The following is a 25,818-nucleotide window of genomic DNA, read 5'->3' on the forward strand; positions in this document are numbered from 1 at the left end:
TTTCTATCCAACTGGCCTGCTTAGTCATTTAACAGTCTTTAACGTAAGCCTTGCAAGCATTAACTTACTGTACACTAAGAACACATACTGTATATATGTAATCGATTAAACAATAAATAGCTTCTCAGAGACAGATGTAACCTAAACATTTCATTTTGCTTTTTGAATTCAAACCACAATTTTTTCTAATTTGTCTGAGATAAAATTATATTACATATTAATAAATTGCATTTATAAAATCAGTGTCATGTTTGTAATTTTCATTTGTCAAGTAGCCAGATCCTGCCTATGAAATCATGATTTTATGACATTAATCGTATTTATACACAGAAGTAACGTGTATTTTACCTTTCTTTTTGTCCGCATTGGAAACCAACATCCTTCCATTATTTGATAGATATATTTTTCTCATCCATTTGAAACTACAGAGAAATGGTGCTTTATCGGCGGCCATCGGTAACATGCGTATTGGCTAATTCTGTCATGTGTCATGTCATGTGACATTTATTTGCGTTAAAGACAAAAAAAAATTACAAACTAGTTTTCACAATATTTGAAGTATAAACATAGAATTTATGCGCTAAAGTTAAACAGAAAAAGACCGAAATTGGTATTTCCGTCAGCTATATTGGTTTGATGTGCTAAACCTTTTTTCCCCCACAAAACAATCCTTGGATGGAAACTTGGCTTATGAGGACCCTTCTTCCAAAAATCACAGTGTGCTCTGATTGGCTATCAGGATTAGTGTGTTGTGATAGCAGAGTCGTTTCTAGCGTATTTCAGAAATGTCATGCCCCTTACTATAAGTGTGTGTTTCAATCCACGGCGACTAATGCAACTCAGCCAGCCCTCTGCCCTTTTTTGCATATGCCTTGTCTGGAAATTATTTAAATGAGGAATATTGTGATGTGTTTGTTCCTAGAAGAAAACCCAAGACTACAATAATTCTTCTGATTGCGTTTGAGGGAGTTCAAAATCAGTGCTTACTGATACAGAGAATACCTCCCTTTGAACTTAGTAACTTTGAGACCTGTTTCATAATCAAACAGTAACACACTAAAGAGAGTTGAACATGTAAAGAAGCATAAAGTCCTTTTTAATGGGATTCACACGTTCAAGCCAGTGAAAATGCTTCCTTTCAAGGGAATAAGTCATAGGAAGGCCAATTTCCAATGGGCCGTACCCCGAGTCCACCTTGATTAGGCTTGACCAGAATGTATGATCTCGCTCCGGCCACCCAAAGAGGAAGGCTGGGACACACAAAACAAACACAGGCTGGTGGATAAAACACCCACACAGTTGTCTCTTCCCACTGATTTACTGAGAGCCTCCTGTGGATAATAAGGTCACTTTGAAGAGGAACTGCTGTGTTGAGTAATGCTGATAAAGTGAGGAAGAGAAAGTCAGATGGAACGCTTCCTCTCTGAGGCAACAGGAAACGAAAGCCTGCGTGACTGTTCATTCCTCAGAGAACACGCTCCACCGTCAGAAGGTGTAGGACAGTCTAAATTCAGACAGACCCGCGAGTGATTCACAATAACACCTGCTAGATTAAGCGTCTTGCTCACAAATCAGCAGGAGGTGGAAGAAAGAAAGAAAAATGAGAAAATGGAAATCTCTGCGACTTCAAAGAAAACTGAAGTGGAATAAAACTTACCTTTCTTGATAAGTGTGTACTGCTCTGACACTTTGGCAATGTACATGTCAGGTGCTGCACAGAAGTCACTAAAGCCCTACAATTAGAGAGAAAAGCAATTAAATAAGTCAATTGTACACTTTATAGCATGCTATTTCCCCCTGAAGTTTAGAAAAGTTTTTCAGGACCATTAATCTCCCTCTCTACAGACAGTTTATTCATTGATAAATCAAAACTGACAGATTTCTATTTTTTTATGTTCTTTAAACTTTCTGAATGGTAGCATATATATTTTTAAGTTATTTTTAGTGATTGTTCTGGCAGCTTGCTGTGCTATAACTGCTTGACAAGTGTTGCAATTTTATTATGGCATGTCAAGTTAAAAATAACTTTTTATTGCATTTTGCACCAGCATAAAAAGTGTCTCATCTAAATTCCCCCTTAGAAATACATGCAATCAGAGTCGGGTCACCAATCTAACACCAGTCCTACAGGGGCTTCCATACAAGTAAGTAGGCAAATAGCCCACTGACCAGTTGATTTTGAGATTTGTACAATCCTATTATGCACTCTAAAAAATGCTGGGTTAAAAACAACCCACGTTGGGTTGAATATGGACAAACCTAGCAATTGGGTTGTTTGAACCCAGGGAATGGACCCATTCAAAAAACCCAATTTCTGGGTTTGTCCATTTTCCACCCAACTTGGGTTGTTTTTAACCTAGCATTTTTTTAGAGTGTGTAACTGTCCACATTTATGTTTGGTTAACTGCTTTTTATGATACTTAAGTAAAAGCTGCCCCACGGAATATCGCTGAATTCTCCCTCTCCATTAAGTTGCTTAATGACGAATAGGAGTTGACACACACCCATAAGACCTCCGTTCATCTTCGGAACACAGTTTAAAATATTTTATATTTAGTCCAAGAGTGTATGCACACTATACTGTCCAAGGTAATAAAAACATCATCAAAGTAGTCCATATGTGACATCAGTTAGTTAGTTAGAATCTCTTGAAGCATTGAAAATACATTTTGGTCCAAAATAACAAAAACTAAGACTTTATTCAACATTGTCTTCTCTTCCTTGTTTGTGTTCAAACCTCAAATAAAGATTCAAATGGTTATGAATAAGCGGATTGATTCATGATTCGAATGGCCAATGTCACGTGATTTCAGCAGTTTGACACACAATCCGAATGATGAATCAATACACTGATTCATAACCGTAAAATATGTGTATTACCTTTCTGGAAATGGACAGTATAGTGTGCATACACTTGCATATGCTCTCAGACTAAATATAAAATACCTTAAACTGTGTTCCGAAGATGAACGGTGGTCTTACGGGTGTGGAACGACATTAGGGTGAGTCATTAATGACATCAAATTCATTTTAGGGTGAACTAACCCTTTAATGTGCTCATGGTTATGTCGTCACAACCATGGCTTTAAAGTACATCTACAAAAAAATGGCATGATATCTCCAATTCAAAGCCTTAGTAAGGTATAGCTGTGCTAATCAGGCTGCCAATCATAGAGAGAAGCGATTACTGGCTGCTTTAGGTAATTCCACAGACATAATTTGAGCATGTGCAGAGGAAGCATCACTACAGTCCTGTCCTGCTTCTGTGTGGAGTAGTGTTGCCATGGAGACACTTACCGAGGAGACAGTCAGTTCCAGACCCAGTGAGCCCCAGCTGATTACCAGCGCCAACACACCCAGAAAACACACCCTGAGAGAACAAAGATAATTATTATTATCTCAACCATCATTATATACCGTTTAAACATATGATCATTTAAATGGTTGAAAACCCCTTTAAAAGGTTGAAAACCCACCACAATTTTCATTACTTTCAAATATAACATGAATTTAATTGTGGTCAAATTATGGAGGCAGCAGTGGCAGAACATTTATTTCACGCATTTTAAGCACACATTTATAGCCATCATCCATATACATTGGTGTTATATTATGAGTATCATATTTGTGTAAAATAACCAAAACATCTGCTCATCTTCATATATAACATATTGCAGAATAGCAGACTGCAAAAAATTATTACTAATATTAAAATTATAGTATGAAATAATATTACATAATAAATAGTATATATGCACACACTATTATTATTATTATTAAAATTATTATTTAATTGTAATATTTAAAACTTAACCAAAACAAATTCTCTAAAAATATTTTAGCTTAAAGTGCTTTTATCCTATGGACGTTTATATATTAAACATTTGTACAATTCTGAATTCTGAACAAAAATGACAGTTTGCAGTAAAAAAAAATATATAAAATAGTTTTTTGTGATTTATTAATGATTCATTAATGAACATTAGGGCTCCATCTGTACCTTTAAATTAAGGCCAAATCAAACAGTAGGATGGCATCATATAATGAAATGCCTTGAGTCAGGAGTGATCTATGACAAGCTGAAGATTTCAGGATTTTAGCAAGGAGCAACTTTATTACTGAGCAAATCAATATCCTGACATTTACCTTCTGACACGGCTTCAAGTCAAACGGGCTTTTTTGCTATATAATGTGAATGCAAAATGTTAAATGTCTGAACATATAATAAGCAAGACAAGCCAGAGGAAATAGGAGAGCTAGCTACAGGATACAGATGCCAGGCTTTAATGTGAGCTCTAGCCCAGGGAAAACAATTCGCTGCTCCCTCCTATAAAGACATGTCAAATTTAATGATAGCCAAAAAGAAACAATGGCTCAATCTGTTTTTTGCCAGGGCTATTGGAATAGTTGTGCACAATCTACTAAATGAAAGAACACAACTGGTCCCACACCATGCACCTGAGGTACTCCAGTGTACCCACAAGAAACAAACAATCAACAGAAAGTGACAATCCATCCAGAGATCGACTGTCTAACGTACACAGAAAATAGATCCGTTTCAAAACCTGGTTTGCTGTCTACCTACAAAAACATTATTTAATTGATTCAAATTATAGTTTGTAATAATGTTGTGTTTCACCTTATAGCTGATTGCTTTGGTTCAGGTCTTATAACTCCCTTATAACTAAGTTTTTGAAAATCCCTATGGTAAAGCTACTTCTGGAGCCAAGGTTTCTGAAAAAGTGGGCGGACAGCGTTGCACTCAATTGCGTTGTTAACTTGGCAAAACATGCTAACATCAAACTCTGCTTGCTGGCGAGTCAAGTCTCAGCATAGCCTGTGTGGAGAGTTGTTTTCTACTTTCTGTATAGAGCGGATTTGGAACAGAGATAAAGTCATGTCGCTATGTTGTTCAGGCACCGTGGAGAGCTTGTCACACAGCTCGTTCTTCTGCTTTTCTGTAGCATCTCTCGATTAAAATTTCCAGAGGGGGTGAGGGGAATCAGAGAGAAAGAGGCATTGTACATTGAGCTAAACAGAACACAATAGCTAACACTTCATAAATCAATCTGGCTTAACTGGTTTAACCGAACGTTAGAAATCATTAATCACAGCCTCATGGACTGTCTTGAAAAAGACAGCTTCATGACAGTTAAAAGACTTTTGTGAGTCAATAACAGCAGTAGATCAGATATTGCTGGCCATTTCTATGAGCACTGAAGCTGTATTTTCCCTGGCATTCCACACATGATTAAAAGACACATCCATATGAACAGTCTTACCCAATCAGAGTCCCTTTTGAGTTTCGGATGAGACCGAAGAGCACCAGCAGGCAAATAAGCACATCAAACAGCAGCAGACCCAGGTAGCCCAGCCACCTAATGATGAAAACACATTTACATAAATCATTTCAACCTCAGCAAATTCTACAGTGTTTATGTCACTAACAGTGTTTCACTAACAAATTCTACACTAATTCTACACTACTAACTGTGCGTTCACACCGCTGGCGGCGAGAGCGGCAAGGTGGCCGGAAGTCATTCGTTTTCAATGAGAGTGGCGCGGCGCGTCTTGGACGATTTGGGCGTTGAGGCGAGTTGAAATCATCTCAACTTTATGGTAATGAGCTATGACGCGGTTCGGCGGCAACTGGCAGAAATCAATTGGAATGTAGAAGTGCTCCGCTTGATTTGCGGCCTCTTTAAATACAGTTTAAAAAAAGACAAAACATTCTATCTACGTCAGAGCGGCAGCGCATCCACTAAGCTTTCTACAGCGTCGTTAACAGGGTGGCAAGAGCGAATTTTGACGCTCTAGTCGGCGGCGGAGTGAATGCACAGTAACAGAGCAGTTGTCTCTTGTACATTTAAATACTGTATATAAAACACTACCACATCCTCATTCAGTAAGAATGTATTGCATCTATCATTTATAATGTTTCTACAGATTTCAAATAGATTCTGTTCTTTTGAACTTTCATCAAACAATCTAAAAAAATGTATCTCGGTTTAACTGTTTTGCTGTATTTTTTTAATGAAATAAATGCAGCCTTGGTGACAGACCCTAAAACTTTTGAACAGTAGTCTAAATTATATATATACAGCTCTGAAAAAAATTAAGAGACCACTTAACATTGATTTTTCAATGTTAAGTGGTCTTTTATTTTTTTCCAGAGCTGTATATGAAAATATAACTTTCATAACATATCTATTTAAATGCACATGCCCTAATGAACAAGATACATTTGAAGCTTACTCATGCAAACTTTCCATCATGATGATAGAGGTTGTTGCTATATGGCATAAAGATTTATAAAAGCAAGAACCACGGCAGTTTCTTGAAATGTAAATGGCTGAGGAGTGGTGGAAAGAGGCAGCGAGTGAACTGAATACTAATTTCTATTCTCTCTGAGAGTGCACTGTTCACAACTTATGTGACAGAGAAATCCTTTGAGTGATTTCTTTCACTTGAATTTTTTTGAGGTGTTAGAAAGGTTTTACACAAATAATGTACACTTCATAATGTGTCCCATTTTTATCAACACCAAATTGTCAGTAACCAATATAATTTTTTTGTCAGCTGAATCCATTTTAATGTTTCATGAATAATTAAATTTTAAATTTAAGTTAATAACAGTTACAATACAGTAAGTTACAGTAAGTTAACGGTCATATGACATGCAGATACACAACATATTTCATTTTATCTTCATTTATTAAAAATAACAATGTGCAGGCACTAAAATCTGTCATTTTTTATTTTAGTATCGACTTGGTACTGAAATACAGCAAAGTTTGGCATCCCTACATATTTCTTTCACTGATCTCTTTCTGTGACAGATATTCATTTAACATACCTGTACCAGTCATAAAGTTCAATCTGGGTTGCCAGATCCTCCAGGGAGATGCTGAGATTGTTCCAAAAAGGAATGTCAGCCATCTGACGGACCAGCTCAGCCCGCTGATCCTGGAGTTTCTGTACGATGGACAGGTAGTCTGTGTGCATTGCATACTGTTCCTTCAGTACCCGAAGATTCTCATCCACAGTCTGGCTCTGAGCTGATGTACTTTCTGACACCTACAGACATACACATTTGATATAGAAGCTCTTTACTCATGAGCACACAGTGTAGCAGCTGTGAATATATCAGTGTGAATGTCAAGCTCTGCTCTGTTTTGGAGGGATGGAGCACCATGTGAACATAAACCCAGTGTACATCGGTGCCTCACCAGTCTGTGTACTCCAGACACGGTGCGGTTAGCGTGGCGGAGGGAGTAAGTCAGTCGATTCACGCCGTCACAGGTCTCACCGTTCCCGTAGAAACCAACAGCGATGCCGGCGCTGTAAGGACAGAAAGAAAGAGGGCATAAGGAGGAGGGGACAGGGGAATTAAGGCCTTCTGTAGAGCTGTGGTCACCCTGAGGAATCGGTCAGTAATTTCTCAAACCTTGCACATAACCGGCAGAAAAGAACACAACAAAAAACACAGGCCAAACACAAAACACAACATGTCAACATCAACATCAGTTGAGGGCTGCAACAACAACTTTTAAATGACAATATCCTGACCGGACTACTGTTGTCAGTGATATAAGTGTTTGAAATGAACATGATTTCTTAATGTCTAGTGACATATCAGGGCCATTTTATGATTAATTGAAATACATTTCTTACATACAGTTCCTTTAAAGGGATAGTCCAGCCAAAAATAAAAATTCTGACATCATTGTAATAACTATAATTCAGCAAATGGAAATACAACAAATATGTTTGCCGCTGTTCAAAAGTTGAGCAAGTACGTTTTAGTTTTTTTTTTTGTAAGAAATTATTACTTTTAAATGCATATGCATAATATTTAATATAAACCATTTTTTCCACTTTCTATTCAAAGAATCCTGAAAAGAAATCACTGTTTCCACAAAAATAAGAAGCAGCACAACTGTTTTCAACATTGATAACAATAATTGTTTCTTGAGCAGCAAATCACCATATTAGAATGATTTCTAAACGATCATGTGACACTGAAGACTGTAACAATGACCAAAAGTCAGCTTCTTGTATAACAAAGTTATACGGTCATTTTATGGGCTGGAAATAGGAACTGTGTAGTACTGTTTGAGCAAGATAAGATAACCAGAAGGTTGCTGGTCCAAGCCCTTTGCTCCATGAGGAGATCACAGTTAACAAAATGCTTGTTTGTTGCTTGTGTACATAAGAGATCCACAAAGAGAAACATAGTGGTCAGATGATGGATATCACTTTGTGAAAGTCAAAACACCACTGACTCAGACTGTTCGGCTACTACAACAGCGCTGGGAAAAGAGAGATGGAAATTAATCAAATTGCGCTAATAGCTTTGACGATGCGAGAATCAGGTCACAAACACTCGCTTCCCAGCAGACCCACTGAGGCCGTTCACAATGTACTCCCAGCAGCGGACAGACCATCTGCACCATCCGAGCCATTTGACTTGAACTTGCTGCCTCACCACCAGGTGGCACAATGGCACAACCTGCCAGTGGGGCTTTCAATCCCACTCATTCTCATTCCCCACCCTCTCTCGCTCAAGTATGTCACCCAACTCTATTGTAAAGCATTCAATGGCAGCTAGAAGCAGCAGCCACCCCATTTACAGGGGTTCTGCGGCTAAACAAAGAGCTATTCACCGCAGGACAGGCCTGCAGTTCTCAGCTAGAGTACATTTAAGATGCATTCCATGCGTTTGCCAGCCTTATCGTTCAGCGGACGGGACAAAGTCTAAGTATTCATATTTCACGATAACGTGGATTTGAAGGACCTATTGTCGCTGAAGCACTACGCAGGAAGGAAGTCACTTGAATCAAGTGACAGTCTCTTAAACTAACTCAATATTTTCTAAAGAAGCGATTAGTTGTGTTAAACTGAAGCATGATCTATTGGTGTCATGCTCCATCCGTTGTTGTGTTCAGTCGGGGCATGTTGCGGCACAAATGTGTAGATCAGGAAGCAGATGTCACCGCACCGTTGCCCCTGAGGCCACGGTCATGTGACTGTGACCCATTAGAAAGGTCTTAGTGGAATTCCCAGCATTCCTACTACACAACAAATCTGGTGAATAATCTGCTGGAGAAAAGTTAACTACATACACAAATACACAGTGTAATATGTTATAGCAGGCCATGCATGACTAGACAGTGATATATGGACCATTTTTGCTCATGTTGTTTGCATTAAATCAAATTATAGGTGCCAGCACTTTTGCATTTATACAAAACCAAAACTGTGCTATGACTTCACTAAGAAGTTATTTTTGTAAGAAGCAGAGGTTTATATTGGCTTAGTAAGCCGTAACTGCTAAGACAGAGACAAATTTCAAGGAATACCTTACAAAAGAATTAGCGTTGCGGTACAATGCTGGTTTCAGATTGTACACAGTGGCCCCAGAAATTGATCTGGACAATTTTACAAGAAACTGTTTTGATATAAGTGTACTGTTGGCATTTTACTTTTAAATCAATGCCTGTTGGTTTGATATTTTGTTACAAACTTTTTTTTAACCTTGTGTATATTTTGGCTACCGTTTCATTATCATAATCATATACCATGGTATTTAAATGATACTGTAGGGATTATCATTGAATTAGTATCAATAAAACCTGAAAAAAAAAACAAAGCAAAAGATGGCAGCAGTGAGGTTTATAGGGTCAGAAACTTTCAACCATACAAGAGACAACTCCGATAATAGTTATTGAGAGATGGGAAGTGATTGCGGAATCTAAGGCAAGATGTGACCCGAGGACAGATCGATCAATCAATGGTCCCGCAGCTGAGGCCTATGGTGGGCCGATATCACTGCTGTACTGTTTTAATGATAGTTCAATCTGTTAGACGGCCTCTATTCTGAGCCTAAGCTCTCACGGTTCTATACAGTCATACTGCAAACAAATAAATAACAAAATAAGCCACATGACTCATCGAAATCTATCCCAGGGCTCCCTTGTGCTAAGAAGCAGACTTTAGTTGCATAACATATAGAATAAGTAATGACCTGTGATTTTTGATCGATGTGAATGGGGTTAAACACTCCTTAGAGAATAACACTCCTTTGACTGGGCAGATCATACTGAGCGATCTCATTACTAATGCCCGCCCTGGTGCGCCCATCCCCCTAAAGCAAAGTGTCCTGAATCAGTGGGGATTTGGCTAAGTGGAGTGTCACATGGTTAAGACGAGACAGGTTTGTTCACTATGTGCCTGAAGAGTTAGCAGCCTTTGGTGTTCTTCCAAAAACAAAAGACTCATGTGCTAATTCATTTAATGAATAATTAACCGTTTGAATCACTGTCCAATAAGGCAGGGCAAAATATATATATAATGTCGACATTTGCCACTGGTTCTGAATAGTCACAGAGCTGTATCACCGAGGGTTGAGTCACATCACATGGTGCGTGAAAGTTGACAACGCTCTGCTGCTTCCATAGCTGAAGAGTTCCATACTTCCACTGGAATTAATCTCAGGACAAAAACTGACAGGGTCATGACATGAAGGTCAAATATGGAAGGTCAAGTTAGTACACACACTAGGAGTAGTGAGTAGTGAACGCGCACACCCTGAGCAAACTGCAGACACACATCCGGAACAGTGCAGCCATTTGCTGTGGTGCCTGGGGAGCGATTGAAGGTTAGGTGCCTTGCCCAAGGACACCTCAGTCCTTTCCATAGACTGTAAAAAAAAAATATGGAATGAGTGTTCGTGACGTCACCCATAGGATTCTGATAAGCCGTTCTGATGCTTAAAGTAGAGGTGAGCTGGCCATTGCCATCTTGCCAGTGCGTCATCTCATGTCACTCCCAGATAACAGAAAATGGCTAAAGAGGCGGGATGTGGGCGGAGCTTAGGTGAGGAAATGACTAACAGACAGCGGATAAATGGCTATCCACCTGTCACTTAAAGTAACCAGGCCCTTAATTATGCAGAAGTTTAAGGCTTTATAATGTAAACGGGTTATTCAAAAAATCCCCCCAACTCACAGTTGTCATGAAGGGCAAAATTAGCCGTATAGACCAAAACCACAATTTGTGCCAGGCTGTACATGTAATCTTTATTGTGCTACTTTATCTGTATCTTATTCAGAACGAGCGGAAATCTGTGAGAAATATAACGACCATAAGACAAAAGAACTGACACAAAAGCTGTTATGTAGGATTAATAACCTTATGGGCAGTGCTGTGTCATATGCCATAGCTGTCCTGTGCACAAGAAGACCCATGTTCGCGTCTCAGCTCAAGGTTCAGGCTTTATTTGTTCATTAATGACGTCATGAGCAACTAGTCAACGTCGACTCGACTTTCATCACATAAATGTCGGCTTTAAAAAAATGGAAGTCGTTCAACCCCTACTTCCTAATGGCTTCAAGAGAGACCGCGGGAGGTTGCCGGTCCTTTCCTGCCGATATTGAGAATCGCAAACTTTATTTTTAATTATTTTTACAGTTTTTCCATAGTTTACACATAAGCTAAAATTTTAACATTATCCCTATTTTCCCTAATTTTATATTGTCAGCAAAGATATCATAATAACACTGCTAACATTCAATGCGTCGCCAAGCCCCACTACCCAATATAATTTACAGTATGGTCAGAGACAGAATATCTTTCGTGTGTAAGAAAAGTGGACATTATATCTGAAATATACCCATATGAATCCACATTTAAATCAATACTGGATTCAAGACTTGGGAATCAAAACTCAAAAAGGAATTATTCTATATAATTAAATCATTTGCATATTTTACAGTGATGTAAAGCTGGAGAGATCCATTGTATGTATTGAGGGCGCAAAAATGTTGGCTGGACATATATATATTCCAGTCTCAGGCTCTTGAGAATTTACCAAATGAGCTGCTGTGATGCTATCAGAGCCTTTGAAGTGGCTTCAATGTCAAGTCATGAGCTGCTTAGCATAAACGCTGTAAAGGTTTCAGAGTCTTGCTCTGGATTTCCATAATCTTTAGTCATGCAACACTACAGCTAAAATGTGCCTGAAGCTACAGATATTAGAAGTCCAAGCATGAAACTTCGGTGCTGTGCATCTGGAATGAGTCCTCCAGACTGGTGTTTCACACCAATTACATTCAAACTATCTGACAGAGGTGGCGATCAAACTTTAATGATAGAAAACACAGCAAATACATATGTTCTGACCTGCAGGCCTCAATTCTGATTGAACAGTGTGCACTTGAAGGGATTTTATCTGGACTAAATAACGCATGAAGTGCAACAGAACTCAAAATAGACGTCAAAGAAACACTCATGTAGGAGTAAATACCAACATAGACTGTAAATGTTACTCGCAACAAACAGGAAACATTTGCGTGTTAACCTATTTTACTGATTGGGCGGTAGATGAAGCTACAACAACATGACTTAAATTCTGCGGTTTACGCTCGCTTCTCTGCGTCCTCATTAATCATTGATGCCGGATCGAGGATTGCATGTCTTAACCACATTTTGTAAAACATGCTTGTAATTTCTAGTTTCTATGTGTTCATGAGTTCCTTTAAATGCATCAACTGAGATTTCTTGTAAAGCTCTCAAAATGTGTGCCTTCGTTCATGAGCAATTCTCAGGAGATAATTCACAAGACTTCCAAGAAAGACCAAAAATTGCACAACTCTACATTTCTATATCAATAGAAACAGACTTAGCAGACATATTTAGTACTACACACCATTGCATAAGTTACAAGGGGCTTCTTATAAAAGTCTTTTCCTTTAAGTTGTCTAGATCCACAGGGTCTACAGCAAAACTGTCCACTGGACGGACGCCGTGAGCTTGTTTCCTCCTCATAAATAAGTAATGAGTAGTCCATGCAGAATCTGCACTTTTTCACATTTATGTGCTGATTGGGGAGGAATATCTGCATAGTTTTGCAGAATAAATTTAAATATAGTGAGTTTCACTTGAAACTCATACGCAAGAGATGGGGGTAAGGAGATGTGTATGAATGACATACAAAATAATTAAATGGAAATCTGCAGAGCTTTCAGTGGAATTCTGGTGGTGCTGTTATCATGCAGGCGTGTTGATGTGGAATAACATTTCTAGAACGTCACTGGTGTTGCGAAACCAGTGGGAAATTCTCTGATCACTTGACCTACTTCAGTACATCAGTGTTCAGGAAGATAAGACTACCCATCAGACCGTATGGAAGAGTTCTGCAAATGTCCGCACGAAAGCTTACATTACAAGTAGTCAATCCATCATCTTCTGGACTGTAAACGATGAGAAGACTGGCAGCCATAACCTTAGTTAGTAGCTTTGAAAGTAACATTTCTTAAAAGTGACAATGGAGCCTGCCTAAAGCATTACTGACTGCAGGCGCATATTATGAGAATATTAATATCACGTTATGAGAAATCCTGAGTCATGTCCCTCGCAGGTGTGATGATTATTAAAGGTGTTTGTGTTGAAAATGAGCTCATCTTCCTCCCTGTGGGGGGAAAACCAGCAGGGAGCCTGTGAAGACGGCAGAGAAAGTGTTCTGTATTTCTACTTCCACACAGGACCAGATGTGCATAGATAGACTTTCATAGAAGGGAAGATGCTTGCTCTGCATGCACACTCACAGCAGTAAGCATGAGAGAGAAAGAGAAAAGTGTTTCGGTAACTGATATAGTAAGAGAACGGATTGAGTGTGAGACTGACAGAGCGAGTCACTCTTGGTGAGTAGGTAGAGAAAGAGAGAGGATGTGTGAGACTAGCTCTTCACGCATGAATTAATTAGGCCCACATTAAATGCATACATTTCCCCCTCAAAGGGTAATACTAATCCCGTTCTAATAGACCCGCTGTAAAATGTATGATAAAATTCCATCATTTTCTGTTTAAAAGTAGTTTTTGGCACATTCTGCAAGCATAGAGGTGCTTGAAGAAGCATTGGGTTGTGTTGTAGGTGGTGGGACAACTCTGTGGCAAACCTCCAGTATTTTCTGCATAGCATTTAAAGTAAAAAGAGGATCGAAAAAGCACTTATTAGAGGCACAACACTTCTTTTAGCTCTTTAAGTGTCTATTACCAACACAATTTAATTGGAATCATCAGACATGAACTAACTATTTAATATATATATATATATATATATATATATATATATATATATATATATATATATATATATATATATATATATATATATATATATATATATATATATATATATATATATAAAGCTTCGAACGGGGAGTGGGGTGCAATGGCGCTTAAAAAAAAAAAAAAAAAATTCACACAATGCACCTTTAAAATTTAATTGTATTATATTAATTATAATAATTATTAATTGAAATTATTATTAAAAATAATTATTATTATTAAAATAATTATTAATTGAACGTGGGGGAGAGGACGCTGGCGTTGTCTGTTCGCCGCTTCTCCACCCACAACAAATCATGTTAATGTACTATTAGATTTACATTTTATTTTATTTCCTTATGTTTGTGACAAGTCTAACAGTCAGAGCTACAATTGGGACTGTTGCTAATTGCTCGCAGCCACTGAGAGGTCGTTGTTCGTCGTTTCGCCGTTTTCAACCGCTTCTCTAATGTTTACGTTTGAATTGCTGCGGTTGGTTTCTGGTTTGGAGGACATTTGATGTTTCTCGCCGCGACTGCTCACTGGTGATCTCCCTTGGGCTTAAGCTGCACGGTGGCTGAAGTTTGCACCGGGCTAGCGTCATCTGGGCCATCGTAATCGGCGTCCGGCATGATGTTGGGATGTTCTGCTTCTCGGCTGCGCCGCTGTTCCGTCCTGCATTGCGACCGTGGAGCGACATCTGCGCCGGCCCCGGTGTGTCCACAGAAGTGGCCGGAGGAATGTTCTGCCTCCTGCATGGTGCTGCAGCGATCCCCATCGTTTGAATCATCATGAAGAAGACCCATCATCTGGTCTTCAGCTGTCGTGCCTCGGCGATGTCATCGGGACACTGCCGCTGGGAGAAATCTGAAACATGGAGTGGACCACAGTGTGCTGCGGAGCTAACAGAGACTTCCACCATCAGCTGTTTTCTGTCCACCATCAGCTCTGTTTCTGTTCACCATCAGCTCTGTTTCTGTTCACCATCAGCTCTGTTTTCTGTTCACCATCAGCTCTGTTTCTGTTCTGTTTTCTGTGTTGGTTGATTGTTTGCAGTATTCTATATTTTTACTTGTTATTCATTTTTTGTTGTTATCCCCCCCCCCCCCCCCCCTTGTTGCACTTTGAGATTCTTCGGAATGAAAAGTGCATTATAAATAAAATCTATTATTATTATTATTATTAATTACAAAAATGTTGTTATTTTTTAAATGTGCACTGATAAATCAATCCAAATAAGACCAGGATGTTTAATTGTGTATTAAGTAAGCATTAGGGTCCCTTTTGCTTCCATGGTGGCTTTTGAAGAAGATATTAGGAGACAGCAATACTCCTTTGTGTCTTTTTGCCTTGTCTTTGAGCTCTTTATAACTTCCGAGCTAGGGGGAAAAAATGGACCATGCACTGAAGACAGGATTTAGTGCTTGGTGTGTAACTCATAGAGACCATAAAGTTCTCACCTGCCATCTTTCCTGACAGCTAAGAACATGAACTGAAGGAGAGAGACCCATAAAACCACACAGCAGGCCAGTCTAATGCCGACACTACTACAGACGGACTCCCTGAGGAGCTTGCACACGTTAACATGGACAAAACATGAGGAGCGGTCATGAGATATGGGGTGGGGTTGGGAAAAAGGAAAATGATGGTGGTCTTTTTTTGTGAGTCTACGAGTTAGGCGATTGCCGGGAAAGGCGTTGCCATAGCAACAGTTCAGAATAATAGTCAAGCCTAAACTTTCCCACCAAATTCTTTTCATTTCACATTGTCCTTCCATTTCGCTTTCAAACATCATCATAACAAAAGCCAGCATTACTAATGCAATCTGTTTGTTAATGAATCCTTCCAGTGGTTTGCATTTTGCTCAAAGAAATGTCTTGACATCTTGAATTTTAATAGATTATAATGCACTTGAAGGAAAACAGCACTACGGTCAATTCAGAAGACAGTAAAGCAAAACAAGAGTGAAGGACAGCAGAAACACTCTTTGTGGTGGCATACATTATAGCATCAGCCCCAGAGAGAAGGCTGCATTTGAAGTAATGACTTTCTCATGTACAAACCCACTTTATTCTGCAACTCAGCTCTTTTCATCAGCGACACAATACTCTAGGAATAGCCAATAAAACGGTAAATGTTTCACCTCAGCAAATTTTACCAACCAATCAATAGACATCCTGTGATTAATCCGAGCAATCCAACACGTGTGTGGAGGGACCCAGAGGGGATTCACAAGAAGTCAAATGTGAATTCTCCTCAATTTGCATTAAAAGTTCAATTCTTCTTTCGATGAAATTTAAATGACCTTGACAAGATCATGAAAAGTCACCTAATAGTAGGGCTGGGATGGTATGGATTTTTTTTTACCGTGGTTAAAAAGCAAGAAATTTTTCTTGAAAAAAAGAAACCGCTTTTAAACCCGTTATATTAAAAAAAGAAAGAAAAAAAAGACGTGCAACAGGCTGTGGCACTGCGCCCCCTGTTGCGCGTTTTGTTGTGAGTGGCACTCACAACAAAACGCGCAACAGGGGGCGCAGTGCCACAGCCTGTTGCACGTCTTTTTTTTCTTTCTTTTTCTATAGTTTGCTCTGTAAATTAAATTGAGAGCATAACTAATGCATATATGCTATTTTAAATACAGTAGTGTATTCCAGATATATATAGCCTACATTTTACAATAATAAACAGACAAACATTCATTTCATAAGCATTCGTGTTTATTTTCCGTCAGTGAAACAACACATACAGCCTGTAAAATATTTAAATAATTTTAAGTAAATAATGGTAATCTTAAAAATATGAGAAAATTAAATATTTGTTTAAAAGATATTTGTTTTATAGACTATTGCCCCGCAAAGATGCGTCATGCCGCTCGGCGCTTTGAGATGAATGTGGGACACGAGCTGGAGAGACACCGTCTAGAATATCTTCGTCTTCATGTCTTTGTCCTGATGTTGTAAAACATCTGAAGAGTGAATTTTATCTTCCACAGGGTCGAGACATTTAGGCTATGTTTGATTATGCACTGCTAGAGAAAACGAAAGTAAAACTGCTGGGTGCACATGAACCCAGTCAATATTATAGTTCAAAATTATAGTTTTAATTTAGTAGAAAATAGCATGAAAGGAGATATATAAAATAAAAAGTTCACAACTCCTTGTAAGTGGAAGCCAGCAAATTTTTTCCCTCACGTGCAAACTAGCACGGATGAGTCCTTTATTCGGGTTAGTAAAATAACAAAATGTAGTTTAAGTAGAAAATATATTTATGTAAAGAGATAAAATACAGAGTAGCCTATAGTAAATAATATATTTTTATACAAATTAAAAAAATACGATAAAATGAACATGCTAGTTTTTCTAGCAAAAAATATGAACGCTGGAATGTAAACCTTTTTTTTTTGTGGTGATGGCGGTGACGATGTCAGACCAACGGTAGGCATCACGTGACCGCGGTATTGCGGTAAAACGGTAACCGTCCCAGTCCTACCTAATAGTGTGTGCACCAAAGAATTTAACATAATATATATACATATATATATACATACATACATACATACATACATACATTAGGGATGCACCGATACCACTTTTTTGGAAAAAGAGTACAAGTACGAGTACTTGCATTTCAGTACTCGCCGATACCGATACAGAGTACTTAAAAAAAACATGATTTAAATTTACAGGTAACAGCTTTACTTTAAAAACAAGGGACTAGTTTGGAATTAAGAACATTTATTTAAAATGAAAAGCATGTTGTATGCAACATATTACAGAATAAATAATTATTTAAAAAAAATTAAACAGTGACAGTGCAACTCAAGTATTTTTTTCATAAAAGTATATCAATTCTGCGGAATTGTTTCGCATGTAATATGGCTTGTTGCAGCGTAAAACTCTCGTCTATCCACTGGGAGGTTGGGCTAATTAGTGACACGGGGCCACTCGATGATTGCCTGTGTTATTTTCACAGCACGTGGATTGTCTCTGGACATTTTCTCTCGTCTTGCAAGAGTTTGCTGATGTGTGGGTTGTGTTGGTTTAGAAGCGTGGGTAAACACTTTGTACTCATTACTTTGTACTAAATGCACTACCTTTTGAGCCTCCTCTGGACAATTTCGCTGAGCACAATTTGCAGTCCGCCTTTGTTTTGTCGTATTCATGCACTTTGAAATAGTTCCACACTGCTGACGTATCTTGTCTCGTCTCGCCTTCTCCCCGCTCTGAGCTGTAGCCGGGCCTGGGGGCGGGCACTCGGCACCTGTGATTAACCCCTTACACGCCGCTCAAGCATAGACATTTCTCAGACCATGGTATCGTCCCGGTATCGGGGGACTTTTAACGAGTACTTTCGAAAATGTGGTATCGAGGCCGATACCGGTATCGGTGCATCCCTAACATACTAACATACATACATACATACTAACATACATACATACATACTAACATACATACATACATACATACTAACATACATACATACATACATACATACATATATACGTATATATGTATATATATTAGTATAATTGATAAAATGTCCAACACCAAAAAAATTACAGATAAATATCCAGTATTAAAATTCAGGTAACATTTTATCTTAAAAGTATAAATGTTAAACATTTTACATGTAGTTACTACAGTAGTAACAGTAAAGTGTGTATAGTTACACGACACTAACCCTAAACCAAACCCTACAGTAAGTACTTTTTACACGATGACAAAGATGCCTTCAAATAAAGAGTAATCTAAATTTCTATACCATTGTGCCTTAATTTAAAAAAAAAAAAACTTAATTTGTTTTACATTTTACAAGTAACTTATGTCAACATTATAATCTACAGAACAACAACAACAACAAAAAAATCACATTAACAGTATTAAATTATTATTATACATATGTATGATGCATATATATGATGATATTATCTGCAACCCCCCAAAAAACTCAATGCACCCCTAATTAGTGTTGTCAAGATACTGGAATTTTTAACATCGAAACGATAACTGGAAAAGTATCAATATCCGATTACATGTGGAAAAAACACTGGTCCGGTTACACTTCCTGAACCGTTTACGACTGTGTTTACGCTAATACTCACCAAGTTGGGCAGTGCAACATTATTTTTGATTGTATTTGACCATTAATAAGCTGAGAAAAGGAGATTATTTTTTGCACTTGAATATCAGAGGCGTCTTTATTACTGTATGTGTGTATGTTTCAGATGTGAGTGTGAAATCTGCGGGAATGAGTCGAATTATGTGTATTCCTATGCAAAACTCTGATCCGTCACACCAACACTATTTAACTGGAGGAGGCGGGTGCGTGTCAACTCGTTGTCAGTCAGAGAGAAGAGCAAGAAAGCGCAGCTGCAGTGCATCGATACTGCAGGAAAGGTATTAGATCGTTTCAGATATTTTAGTATCGATACATATCGAAATATCAGTATTTTTGATAACACTACTCCTAATTTTTATTGTTGGTAACACATTTTTAGGACCCTGGGAACTAAAGAAGACAAAAAATAAAGCAACAACAAAAAGTGCTGCCATGAAAAAAGTGGTTCAAGTTCTGCTACCTGAATAGCATGCTTATGGAAATGTAGCACTTCCTACTAAAAATTGATGCCATTAACCTGGCAAACTTTGGCAAATACAGAGATTAGATCTCTTCTTCAAAAGCATTAACCATATGAAGCTTTAACCTGCTTCTTAACACATCTTTACCAGATGTAATTAACAACGGGCTGTTACTCCTTTAAGTTGCATGAAGACAGCCAATCAAATTAGAACTGTTGATTTCAGTCAGAACCACCTATTTATGCGTGCAATATGCATCAGACTACCTCCACAATCGGTATCGACAGATATCATTCAGAATAATCAGATATCGGTGGAGGGATTCAGTATTGGTCCATCTCTAAATTAAACCCACACCTGCAGCTAGCACAGCAGCCTAGGGAAAGCTTTAAATGAACTGCAGAGATTCGTGCAGAAATGACCTCCCTTCCAGAAATTAAACCCTGCAGCCCTTCAGATAATGCAACACTTCTTTTATACTCCAACAAGCAGAATGGGTTTTTCCAGCTGGGGACATTTTTTATAAAAGTGAGCAGTGACTAAATGCATCATTCATCTGCCTGAATATGACACTGACAGCGGAAGAGGGGGAACAAATGCGTTCAGACTCACCTGCAGACGAGGGTGGCGATGATGACGCACCAGGCGGTGCAGCAGCAGTCTGCATTCGGCTGCTCGTCGTTCTTCTTACGGCGACAACACAGCCAGCAGGAGTAGATGAGGAGGAAGAGGAGGTCCAAAGCCAAGCATGCAAGAGCTACACTGCCCAGCAGCAGGATGGACTGCGTAAATAGAAGAAGGGAAGATAATGTTAAAGATGGATGAATTCAAACCATGTTTAATTTGTATGCTCAGCTCATGCATGCGCATTGATTTTTCTTGGTGGTGACACCGGCCCGGGCCATTGTTTCATAACGGCAACAAACTAGTAGAGATGCAACAACAAAAGATTCCCGCGTCCACAAGTGCTTGTGTGCGGGGGTTAAGAGACAGCTCACAACTCTAAAGCTTAAAATTAATACAAAGACATTTTTCAGGTCACAGCACTTGGAGAGAAATACACTGGACAAAGACTAAATATTCTAGTGCTTGTGTCGACTGCTTGTGTTAATAGAGTATATTAACACAAGTAATCAAATAGAGTATAGCTGGAAGTGGATTTGGATCAAGGTATATACTTCAGCAATTTAACATATGGTTTTGTATCAGTAGAAACCCGGCTATATTCGAATGCCCCCCCATCCCCCTGAGATTGATGTATTTTATTCATAATATCTTAAATATCATCATTTTGCATCATCGGAGGATTTTTGTGCCAGAGGCTAAAGACTAGAAGGAGCTAGTATTTCCATATGTTTTCAACCCGTCCATGGGGGGGTGGGATCTCACTCAGAGCACTCGGCTCGGACAGCATTCATGTAAACGAAGCTGCGGCCAGCGGAGCAAAGTGAGTATTTCAATTTTTCTAATTAATTCCTATGAAAGTTAAGCTGCGCCAGACTTATTGAACGGACACTTTTGGTTGTTAAATGTAGTGTCTGTTCTCTAACTCAGTGTTTCCCAACCGGGGTGCCACTTGCACAGTGACGCATCTTTTATATGGGTTGTAACTTGAAAATAACGCTTTATGTATGTTTCTGTCCATGGATACACGTGCTCGCTCCGCAGTGATACAATACAACAGCGATAATAAAAGAAAAACGTGGGCAAAACGGTCTCTCTTTGTAAACTAAATGCATGCGAGTGCTGCCGTATGTTTGAATATGACCAGTCATGTTCGCCGTCATCACCCGCGTGTAGGGCCAGAAGACGCGAATGAGAACTTGCAGAAGCGTGCACACGTCTCACAGTGCGCAAATATTTTGTCCTCTTTCAAGTTTTTAAATGTACTTAATAATTTAATTTTCAAGTATGTATTTATGTATTATGTTGTTCTGATTTTTTCCATTGTTCAATTGCCTATTTTACTGTATTTTTAAATTGTATTACAAGTCAGGGTAATCATTTTGCAGAATTTGAACTTGTGATGATGACGAATAGGTATGGTATCTGTACACTTGAAGGGAAGAAAAAAAAAGTAGTATAAATCAGACTTAAGCCTCTAAACCAAACAATAATGAAAAGGTTTACGCAGCACATTTACACAACTGTTAAACATATTTATACTGCATTATGCTTTGTAAATCAAGAAATCATACGAACGCCATCACTTTATTATACAGGTAAATAAAATAAAAATCTATAGTGTGCCTCGATATTAGTTCATAACTGTAAAAAAAGCTATAAGCTACAACAAATAAATGACCTAATTAGTTGAACCCATCCCAACAGGTTTGTGTTATATTTCTTTTCAGCTGTTCATTTCAGTTTTATGACTCTTTTTGAGTTCAGAATATGACCAATAAAACTCAGACACTTTGAAGCACTTTCATTTTTACTAACATTGAAAATGGTGTGTGGGTTGCTCCAAGCAGAGTTTTCTGCTGCAAATCATGTGACAAATAACCTGCAGGGGATGTTTTGTGTATAATGAGGTCAGGGCTATTCTCAGTTAAGACACACACTTCATTCTGACAGTCTTGTTGTGACAACCACACAGGGATTAAGCATTTTAAGATCAAATTCCTCAAAAACTGACCCAATTCTGGTTGTGCCTGATTACCAGGGGTATGGAGAAATGGAGACACCCATGACGGGTTTGGCCTGGTATCCAGTCAGTTAATCTGCACAGACTCACTGAATTCCACTCTCCTCATGTAAGCATTTCAAATCTCCCAAATCAAGTACTTTTTATACAGCTTTCAACTTGTGCCAAGTTGCCTGTCAAACTCAGTGTGTGATCACAGGAGAGCTGGGGAAATCATTGTGTCGGTTTAAAAGGGCCCAGCAAGTCAGACTGGAAAAGTGAGCAGGTCTTAAAAGCACAGTCTCTAATGCTAAAAAGCCATTTACCCTAACACACAAAGCCTGATTGTTTGTCTCAAGGTAATTCCTTGGGGTTAAGCTCAGATGAGTCCAGTGAATTCTTGGGCCAGTGTACACAGGTATATCAGACTGACAGGAAACAAAGTTGTGTTTACATTGTGCCAAACTGTCGCAAGGACCTTCTGGAGGAAGAACTCCTTGCTGGAAATTGTGGATTAACAATTGAGTTCAAGAGTTTTGTTTTAGGCAGCTGTTAAGAAGTAAACAAGATCTATAAATATAACTATTTTGTCTTATGTCTATGCATGAAATGTAGGGACAAAGACAATTCTGCAAAGATTACTTAAAAGTGACAGTTAAGACATTTATAATGTTACAATTTTTTTATTTTAAATGATAGCAGCTATGGTGAGCTTAAGAGACATCCTTCAAAATACATGAACAAATATTACCAATTCCAAAACTTCTATTTTCTGATCACTGGTTTGCCACTGACATTCTTATGCAGCCATTTGAATGAGGTACCGAATTGCACACATTGGTCTATTATTGTGGCATTATTAAATTCAGCTCCATCCAGAGGATTCCGGACACTGGATGGTCATTTTACATGTCAGTCATTCGATCTTTTCCAGATTAAGTGGACTGTTTACTAGCCTGGCCTTACCAGACTCTCGTACATTTCATTTGTACAGAGAGTCTGGCCACTCTCCATTGACAAGTGTTTCCTTTCGCGAAGGCAGGTACTCTGTTGAAGTTTAAAACTATTGGATCTGCCCTGAGCAACTCTGGATCTGCCGTAACCAATCGTTAACGTTTGGTCGTGACATATGTCATGCGCCCTTCGCCTGTTTCTCCCAAATCCGTCAAAATAAATGTGCAGGCCACCTCAGTGTCACAACCATAGGATAAAACCTGAAACTTGTGCATTCAGATTATGATTGTGTTATTCATGGAGGAGGGGAGAGTTTTGTGCTCACGTGGTCCGTAACATGAAAATGATGATGATCATTTTATATGTTTGAGCGGTGAAGACATATATTGCTCTTGTAAATACTTGCCAGCATTTAAAAAAAATACAAGTCTAGAAATGCATCCAAATAACAGCAAAGCACAACCGTACTGTGCTCTGCAGTGGTCAAAATGCACATAAAGAGTGAATTTATAAGTGATATATTCTTGAAAACTCAGCGATGTGGAATAGGACAGCTATTACATCACCACACGACCTAGGTGTTTGTCAAAAGCAGTAGGTAATTTGGCTGGGGATTTTTATGTGGGTGGTGGGAAACGGACGGCAATAAAAATCACAGACTAGCCCCTGTAAATGATGGCAATACTTTCAGAGCCCACGAGAAACAATTACCGTCCGAATAGGGCTTCAGCCAACTCCTTCACCACTAACGGAGCGAGCTGGAAAATCAAACTTTTCCTAAATTGAACCTGTTGGGGAGGAGGGCCACAACATCATGGCCATCAACAAACCCCAGCAAAGATTGTTCTTGCTCTGGCTTTAACTTCTGGATATTCGGCAGCGGTGCCACAACAGAATGAATGGTTTCGTTCGCATCTTTCTCGGCCACCATTACTGAACTACAACTCAAACTAGCGCACGACATCAACGTCATCGTTCTCAGACACTCCCTCTGTTCGCTGATTGGACCGGTACAAAATTGTTCAGAGAAAACCTAAGAATATACCGCAGTCCCCGACGTAGTACTGAAGGAAAATGAAAATTGAGCGGAAGTATGTAGGAGGGCAGAGCCAAGCTAACAGTTTACAGCCAAGATATGCTAAAATGTGCACCACACTGATAAAAGTCTGCCTCACAGTAATATTAATTACTATTATAATTATATCAATTAAACTTTATAGTTAAAATTGAAGTCAGTATATTGCAACAGAATATAAAGTTTGCTTATACAGCTCTACTTTACTAGACTTAAGTAAAGGTAATTAGGTTACCTCAGTTAACATACTCTCTGCCCTTAAAACCAGGGATCAGTCACAATGGGGACCAGCTGATGAGTCTTTGGCTATTGCAGAATGTTAAACGGATCAATACTCCTGTTTTTGCACAGATTTTAAATTCAAGACCTCTAGATTACATTTCAGAATGTGTATTAGACTTGCATTAATGTATGACAGAGAAATATGGACAATTATTTCCAAAAACAAGACAACGCTGTCCCTTGCAGGCATATCCTAAACCCTGATCTAATTTTAGAAGCACAATAAAGCCTTGTGCTGTGAAAACCACTTGTCCACAAGCCACAATGTCAACTATTCACAGTGGCTCTTCAAGAAAAATGAATCTTTTGTAAGGCCATCTGAACCTTTCACTGTGTGAGAGTTCAAAATCAGACAGTTAAGTTAATGCCGACTGGTAAAAGACAGACACCTGGATATTACATTTATGATTCTTTTTAAGACAACAGTGAATGACCAAATAGATGCATATTTATGATAAATAACCAACCGAGACAACTTTACAGACTATCTGTTATAACTAGATGACACATTAACCTCTTTCCTGTTCAAAACCACTAACCAAAAACAGTTGCTGGATGATTAGCTGACCATCATGACTTGGGGGTCGAGATTGTAGTTCATCCTTAATCCTCTGCACGCATGCTTCACGCATTAATTGCCAAGTTTCACCATCAATTTGGTACTCGCCCGCTATTTTCGGAGCAGACAGCAAATTAATTCCTCATCCACATGCCCTTGAATGGACACATACAAAAATGTCAAAACACCAGTATCCACAAGTTTCTCGTAAACGCAGTCATTTGTGTCAAGTGAATGTAAACAGTTGAGAAATAAATTGGATGTGTATCAGTATATTGGATCTGTGCATTTGCTCTTAAAGTGACAGCAACCGATAAATACCTGCTGTTGTATATGCAATCAAATGTAAAAACAAACAACAAAACACAGTTTTGACAAAGATAAATCTATATTTAATTTATACAGTAAATACTTTGTTATTTTACATTTAGCATAATTATTACATGTCCGTACACGAACACACTACAGAGAAATCTTACTTTATTTGTAACTGTTGATCTCATTTTTTTACTTACTGTTCACTTGCCTTTAATAATGTTTGAACTCTATTAGTTAGTTATCTACTAGTAGATTTTGCTGTGGTATTGGAGTACAAAGTGTGTTTTAATAAATGGAAAGCAAAGTTACATTTGAA

The 25,818-nt window shown here is 38.5% G+C and overlaps 1 protein-coding gene across 1 annotated transcript in view; it reads right to left on the reverse strand.

Moving 5' to 3' along the window:
• ttyh3a (tweety family member 3a) overlaps positions 1-25,818 on the reverse strand; it is a 79,659-nt gene that overhangs the window by 28,230 nt on the left and 25,611 nt on the right. Inside the window, exons 2-7 of the mRNA XM_067420184.1 lie at positions 20,301-20,470; positions 7,230-7,341; positions 6,857-7,077; positions 5,283-5,378; positions 3,298-3,370; positions 1,658-1,733 (exon numbers count right to left, since the gene is read on the reverse strand). Of these exons, the coding sequence (XP_067276285.1) occupies positions 1,658-1,733; positions 3,298-3,370; positions 5,283-5,378; positions 6,857-7,077; positions 7,230-7,341; positions 20,301-20,470 (748 nt within the window). The remainder of the gene's footprint in view (positions 1-1,657; positions 1,734-3,297; positions 3,371-5,282; positions 5,379-6,856; positions 7,078-7,229; positions 7,342-20,300; positions 20,471-25,818) is intronic.

The sequence above is a fragment of the Pseudorasbora parva genome, chromosome 2 (assembly GCF_024679245.1).
Source record: "Pseudorasbora parva isolate DD20220531a chromosome 2, ASM2467924v1, whole genome shotgun sequence".
Taxonomy (NCBI): domain Eukaryota; kingdom Metazoa; phylum Chordata; class Actinopteri; order Cypriniformes; family Gobionidae; genus Pseudorasbora; species Pseudorasbora parva.